The following is a 7,389-nucleotide window of genomic DNA, read 5'->3' on the forward strand; positions in this document are numbered from 1 at the left end:
GAAATCCAGAGGCGGACACTTACATAGACCTTTCAGCAAAAGGGTTGACGTTTCAGGGATAGACCTGACTGGGACAGTGAGGGAATAAAGAAAAGACAGACATACAGACACTCAGAAAAGCTTAGATTAAGTGGACTAGGCTTTCGGCTGGAGAAACTGCAGCACCCTGGAAGTTCAGTGTGTTTATTGTGTAGAGTTGAGCAGAGAGGCGGGGCTATTGCATGCAGCTGGACAAGGAGGCGGGGTTACCGCCTACAGACAAACAAGGAGGCGGGGCTATTGCTTTACAGACAAACAAGGAGGCGGGGTTACCGCTTACAGACAAACAAGGAGGCGGGGCTATTGCATACAGCGGGACAAGGAGGTAGGATTATTGTTTACAGACAAACAAGGAGGCAAGGTTTATGGTATACAGCTGAAGATAGGCAGGTTTAGCTAATCTTGGTAGGAGCAACCTATGTCGGGGAGCAGTCTATCTGCGGCAGGGGAGGACGCTGTGGTGGACATTTTCTTCACACACTATCAACGTGCACACCTGGACCAGAAGAAGGCTTTGCCGTGCCTTTGAGCCTCACCCCTGGGGGAGGGGTGTTAGAAGGGAAGGCTTTTTCATTTTCCCTTAGATCTGCAGCTCTGGTCCTTGACGTGGCTGTACCCATTCACTCAGAACTTCATTCTTCCAGGGGTTCCTCTGTTCCCCACAAAGCAAAGACAGCTCCAGATGACCCCTCTAGGAGAGAGCAAAGGAAATACGTATGCGACTTATTCTGCGTCTTCCCTTCTTCGTTTCCTGCCAGAGACCTTCTTAGAAAAGCCTACAGAACGCAGAAACCATGGGGACTCTGAGAAGAGCAGTAAGAGGTCAGTCTGTCAGGTGATGGGTGCTTGCGTGAGGGTGTGGAAGATGGTTAAAACACGTCTGGTACACTGACTCTCGTGGTCTTAAAGGCCACAATGGGCATTTTCGTTTGTTTGCCTTGTTATGTTTTTTGAGCCATGGTTTCTCTGTGTAGCCCTGGCTGTCCTGGATCTCGCTCTGTAGACCAGGCTGGCCTCAAACTCACAGAGATCTGCCTGGCTCTGCCTCCCGAGTGCTGGGATTAAAGGCGTGCGCTGCCACCCACTGGCCACAATGCACATTTTTGATTTGTTAGTTTGGGAAGACGGTGATACACTGAGAACCCCGAGCTTCAGGGATCTCCTGAATCCTCTGGATTGGGAAAGGGGGCAGTGTTTAGAATTACATTTGATTTGACATGTAAAAAAAATAAAATGGGCAATTTAAAATATATATTTATTTATTTTATGTGTCTCTGTGTGTGTGCCTGAGTGTGTGCGCACCACACACAAGCAGGAGCCTGCAGAGATCAGAAGAGGGACGGGGGTGCCCACTGGAGTTACCAATGGTTGCGATCTACCACGTGGGTGGTGGGATCTGAACCTGGGTCCTTGCAAGAGCGGCCAGTGCTCTTAACCACCGAGCCATCTCTCCAGCCTCTAAGGAACAATTGTTATCTTTGAGTCTTATAGTAAACTTGTGACTTGCTGAGTAATAGAGATTGCAGTGGGGACTTGTTCACCCACGCCTAAATCACAGTGGCATTTGCCTGAGATGTAACTCGAGAGCAGTCTTATCAGATGCCCTGCTTGTTTGGTCCCATTTGTAAATGAAGCCAGAGGCTGATGGTAGGAGTTTAATGTCACAATCAGGCCGTGTCCTACTCTAAGTGGCGCTACGTCGTCGTGTAAACAGCGATTTTTCCAGTGTACGCCTTGCCCTGAACGACTCTGTTCTATAAGCAGCTTTGACTCTGTTTTGAAGGTCAGACGATGATTGCATTACCCGAGTAGGGACATGAACTTGCACCACTCACATAGCACAGATTGATAAGTGACTTATCCCCGGGAGTTGAAAGGGAGCCACTATAAATTGATTGGTATGAATTGCGACTGTAGAGGTACACGGGCATATTTAAAATTATATCAGCAAAACTAGGGTGAAGAACCTGTAAGAAACAAAAGACCAGGCAAAGTTTGATACTCTCTCCCTCGGACTCCATGAAGGTGGACCCCTAATACTGCTATGGCACTGCCCCCCTCCCCCCCATCTGTCATCTGACCACCTAGTGTATGATGGATCAAGGGACAGACAGGCAGAAAACACCCGACTGTCCCCGGGGTCTGACAGGGCCTACTCTAATTCCCATCTGCCCACCCTGCTGTTTCTGCTTCTGGACCTGTTGTCCATCTGTACTATCATGTGTCTGTCTTTCCTTGTCCTGTCCTTGGAGTCCTGAAGCTGGCCTTAGCTCCAGCTCATGTGTGACCCTGCAGCCTAGAACAGCAGCAGCACTCCAGTGGGTGACCTCACGCCCCCTCCAGCTGACCCCTTCGCATTGTTCCCAGCTTCCGCCTCTCAAGCTTCCTTGCCTTTTCAGCCATTTACAGCTCTATTCTGTCTCCCTGTCTCTGTCTCTCACTGTGACATATAATATGACATATGATATGTGATTTGAGAGTAAAAATAAAAAATTCAAACTTTAATAAGGCAACCTCTACCAAACTTTTTTTTTAAGGCCACCAACCAGCTTCCAAATCAAGACATGGAGACTTCTTATTAGTTTTTATCTTTAGCTCTTATTTCTTGCCAGCTCTTATAACTTAAATTATCCTGTTTCTCTTCATCTTCATTTTGCCTCGGGGCTTTTTACCTTTCTTTCCTTCTGTCTATCTGATTTTCACTGCTTCTCCTGTCTGGCTGTCTGTCCGGCCTTGGATCTGTCCCTCTCTCCCTCGTTCTCTCCTCTCTCAAGCCTAGATCTCTCTTCAGCCCCACCTATCCCCCTCCTGCTTAACTATGGACCCTTCAACTTTGTTTTTTTTTTTTTTTTTTTTTTTTGGTTTTTCGAGACAGGGTTTCTCTGTGTAGCTTTGCGCCTTTCCTGGGACTCACTTGGTAGCCCAGGCTGGCCTTGAACTCACAGAGATCCGCCTGGCTCTGCCTCCCGAGTGCTGGGATTAAAGGCGTGCGCCACCACCGCCGGCCCCTTCAACTTTGTATTCGACCAACCAGGTGCCTTAGGCCGTTAAGGTGAAACAATTGCAACACATCTGTACACAATTAAACAAATGCAACATAAACAAATGTAACAATCCTTACATTGTTAAACAAATGCAGCGTAAATAAATGTAACACACCTTCACATCGTTGAAGTAATATTCCGCAGCAAAAACAAATATGACCACCTTTGCCTAGTTAAAGTAATATTCCACAACAGGAACCTGTGTGTACCTAAAGGGAAACTGGAATATCTGGCCACAGCACCTGGTGACTTTAGTGTCACTCAGTACATCCTGACACTCTGGGAAGACACAGATCTGTCCATCTGTGTTTCTGACGTAGCACACACTCACTGCACTGAACGTGCTTAAGTAAGGGCACTCTCAAGATCCCACACGCACAAAATGCCACCCCCAGAGTGAGTTAAGAAATGCCTTTATGTGTTTCTCCAATCGCTCGCAAACATTCGTGTCACGTGCCGAGCCAGGCGTGGAGACGTTTGAGGAGGGGTCTGCTCTTTTTTTTTTTTTTTTTTTATTTTATGAAGCTCAGAATTTCGTGAGGCTCATTAGAAAAACTCATCTCTTTCCAAACTGTTATACTCTTGTCCTCCTGCCTCCCAGGGAGGGGAAGGAGAAGCCATTATGGGGGAACCATTGCGTGGAAAGCTGGGGCTAAACTTGACTGGGATACTGTCCCCTAATTTAGGGAGAAAAGACAAGGTGTGCAGTACCCCGAATTTGTCACAGGATGACTTCTCAGGGTCCTGTCTCCTCTGGGTAAAATTCTTTCCTAATCGCAGTGCATTTTTCTTCCAAACACCCCTCCTATCTTGCTTTCACAGCTCCCTTTCGGATGGTCTGTTGCCTTTGGGACCTGCCAGCTTCGCTCTAGATTTGACCTCCAACTATAGTTGTGGTTTCTTATTATTTTAGGCCACAATGAAAATGTCTAATATTTTAAATACTGTGTTGAGCCACATTCTGCCGGGTGTGAAGCTGATTAAAGAAACTCCCATCAGCCTGCGAGTGAAACTCACCCTTTTTAAAAGGTGTATTTGCATTTTAATGGCAACCCTTTAGCTCAAATTAATTTCTAATTGGCAGAATGTGTAAATGAGTTTTCGTGAGAAGAGGAGGAGAGAGGAGTGATTTCCTAATTTTCTGTATTTAGGAGTTGCTACTCTGAGAGTGTGGTAGTCTCACCTCCCAGTCAGTCCTCAGCACGACGCCATTTACCTTCTCTCCCTGAAGTGATCATGTTGAAAGGCTTTTGAGGTTAAATTGTGTGAACATGTTTCAAGCATCTCTGTTAGCCTGTCTCTACATTCTACATGGTGGCTCGCAACCATCTGTAACTCCAGTTCCTGGGGATCTGACATGCTCTCCTGGCTTCCACAGACTCCTGCATGTGTGTGATGGACATATGTGCATGCAGGCAAACACGCTTACACATAAAATGCAAATAAATAAATAAACAAATAAAAAAGGTTAAGAGTCACATGTGGGCTAAGTCAACCTGGGATGACGATAATTTTAGAAGAAATCACTAAGTGGTAATGAAGTTGTATAGAAACAAACTTTCCTACAGTTCAAGTGGGAAGGGAATATGGTATACATTGTAAATGGTTCCTAAAGAAATTAGACGTGGGACTCCTCATGGGAGACCTTGCCTTGAAGGAGGTGGGAATGGGGAGGAAGGTTGGGGGGTCAGGAGGAGGGAGGAGAGAGGGATCTGCGGTTGGTATGTAAAATGAATAGAAAGTTTCTTAATAATAAAAATAAAAGTAGAAAAAAAAAAAAGAAATTAGATGTAGAATTACCACGGGAGGCAGTGATTCTTCTCTTAAGGTTTGTACCCACAATCAATGAAAACAAAGGCTCAGATACTTGCACATAAATATTTGTAAGTAGCGTTTGTTTACAATAGTCAAAAAGATAAGAAGAGATTTTTTTCTTCTATACACAATGGAAAACACTTCAGACACAGGCGAGAAAGAAGTCCTGAAATGCTTGATAATCTAGATGAGCCTTGGAGACGTTATGCTGAGGGAAAGGATCCAGATCCGAGAGGACGAACATGAGTTGGCTTAGGTGGACTGTCTGCCTGCAGTGGGGGGAAAAAAGAAAGAAAGAAAACTCACAGGGACAGGAAGCTGTCGGGAGGGGTGGGCCTGGGCCGGTAGAAGGGAGGGAGATAGGTTACTTATCGAATATAGAATTTCTCTTTGGAGAGACAAAAAAAAAAAAAATTGGCAATAGACAGTGGTAATGGTTTTATAACGTTGTAAATATAATGCCAATGAAATACAAAGTAATTAGTGGAAATGCCAAATTTTATGCTTCATATCTTTTTACCACAAATAAAAAAAATAATTCAAAACAAAACGAGAAACAAAAACCACACTTCCATCATGGCCAGTTGCTTATTTTCCTGGGACTGCTTTTTTTTTTTTTTTTAGTTAAAATTTTAAGTTACATTTTGGTGTGTGTGTGTGTGTGTGTGTGTGTGTGTGTGTGTGTGAGAGAGAGAGAGAGAGAGAGAGAGAGAGACAGAGAAGGTCAGAAGACAATTTGCGGGAGTTGGTTCTCTTCTACCATGTGGGTCCCAGGAATCAAACAGATTTTTAGACTTGGCAGCAAGTTCTTTTTACCAGCTGGGTCACCTTGCCAGTCCACTGGCACTGTTTTAATTTTTACAGATCTAATTAGAACAAACTAGAAGACATTTAACTATAGGATATATAGAATAAGAAAATCAATGGATATAACTCTAGGGGTATAATTGACAGAGTCCATGTTTACTTAAGGATCCAGAATTTATTTTAAAAATTTAAATTTTATTATTTCTGTGTATGGGTGTGTGTCTGTTCATGTGGGTGCCCATGAAGGCCAGAAGAGGATGATAGATCCCCAGGAACTGGGGATTATAGGCAGATGTGAGTGTTGGGAACTGAATTCTAATAGAAGAGCAACCATGATTCTTAACCACTGCCATCTCTCCATCCCAAAGGATCCAGAATTTAAATTTCTGTTCCTGAGTTTAGGTTTTGTGCCCTTTCTGTAGAAGAATCATCACTGAATATTGACTTAAACAGAGCAAGAGTAGATTTCTTGAAAACCTTGAAATTCTCCCCTGTGAATAGATAGAGGATGGGAGAAAACACAGAATTGAAAAAGATGGTCACCATCGTAAGTACCAGAGTCAACGGTAAAAGTAGGGACTGGTTCATGGTGAGGACCAAGCCGCTGTATACATGGTAAGGCATCCAACACACAAAGAAAGAGATGACAGCGGTCGTCATGACCTTGAAGGGCTTGCTGGATTTAAAGAGTCCCTTCTCTTTCATCTTGGTGGCCACTCTTTTGTAGCAAAAGATGATGACCAGGAAGGGCAGGAGGAAGCCCAGCAGGAAGCGGCCAATGAAACAGGCTGTGTGAATGCCTTGCCGTAATGCTTGCTGCTCTTGGTTCTCCCAGTTCGTAGACACAAGGTAGTTATTTTCACACAGCATTCTGCCTTTATGGTCGTCATGTGTCTCCCTGAAAACCAAATAGGGCATGCTGAGGATAGTGGCAGAAATCCAGATTCCCAAGACTATTCGGGAAGCCCAGCGTGGGGTTCGGTGCTGCTGGGCCCACACTGGGTGAAGGGTGAGGAGGTACCGATCCACACTGATGGCAGAGAGGAAGAAAACAGAGGCAAACATGCTCACAGACAAAGTGCTGTTGAGGACTTTGCACAAGACGGTTCCAAAGGCCCAGTGATTGTCCTGAAGGTAGGAGATGGCCATAAATGGCAGAACCAATGTTGAAATAAAATAGGAGAGAATGAGGTGGAAAAATAAGACAGTATTGACAGTCCTTTGCATCTTGAATTTCAGCATCCATAGGTAGAGGCCGTTGCTGGTGGTACCGATTATAAATGACAGGAACAAAGAAACAGCAATGATTATTTTGGGGGCGGGAGTTGGAACACCGGTGCTGTTTCTTACTAAAGTAGAGGCATTCATCACAGAGCCAGAGGAGTTGATCTGATCCATAATTACCTATGAAGGGAGGAACAGGGAAAAAAAAAATGAAGAACAGCAACAAGGATTAAGTGAAGAAATTAAAGTAGTAACTTTGGTATAACAATGGTCCGTCCGAAGGGTGATATTTGAATAGTGTAGTATTTCTATAATAATTCTTATAGATTATTTTCTAATGCCTATTCTTTTTTATTATCAGGAATTAAGATCAAATCACTCTTACTTTAAAAACAGAAATACTTCAGATGACATGCATTCAATAAACATGAATAGCACTCCTCCCAGAAACAATTGTATT

At 44.2% G+C, this 7,389-nt stretch overlaps 1 protein-coding gene across 1 annotated transcript; it reads right to left on the reverse strand.

Annotated features, from left to right (window-relative positions):
- Positions 1 to 5,931: 5,931 nt before the first annotated feature.
- Gpr33 (G protein-coupled receptor 33) lies at positions 5,932 to 7,103 on the reverse strand. Its single transcript, XM_059280037.1, has one exon. The coding sequence runs from the start codon at positions 7,101 to 7,103 to the stop codon at positions 6,084 to 6,086; it is 1,020 nt and encodes a 339-aa protein (XP_059136020.1). The 3' UTR covers positions 5,932 to 6,083.
- Positions 7,104 to 7,389: the final 286 nt, after the last annotated feature.

This window comes from Peromyscus eremicus, chromosome 14 (genome assembly GCF_949786415.1).
Source record: "Peromyscus eremicus chromosome 14, PerEre_H2_v1, whole genome shotgun sequence".
In the NCBI taxonomy this organism is placed as follows: domain Eukaryota; kingdom Metazoa; phylum Chordata; class Mammalia; order Rodentia; family Cricetidae; genus Peromyscus; species Peromyscus eremicus.

What these genes read in the sequence shown, in the direction of transcription:
- Gpr33 (XM_059280037.1), bottom strand. Translation starts at nt 7,103, where the DNA reads ATGGATCAGATCAACTCCTCTGGCTCTGTGATGAATGCCTCTACTTTA.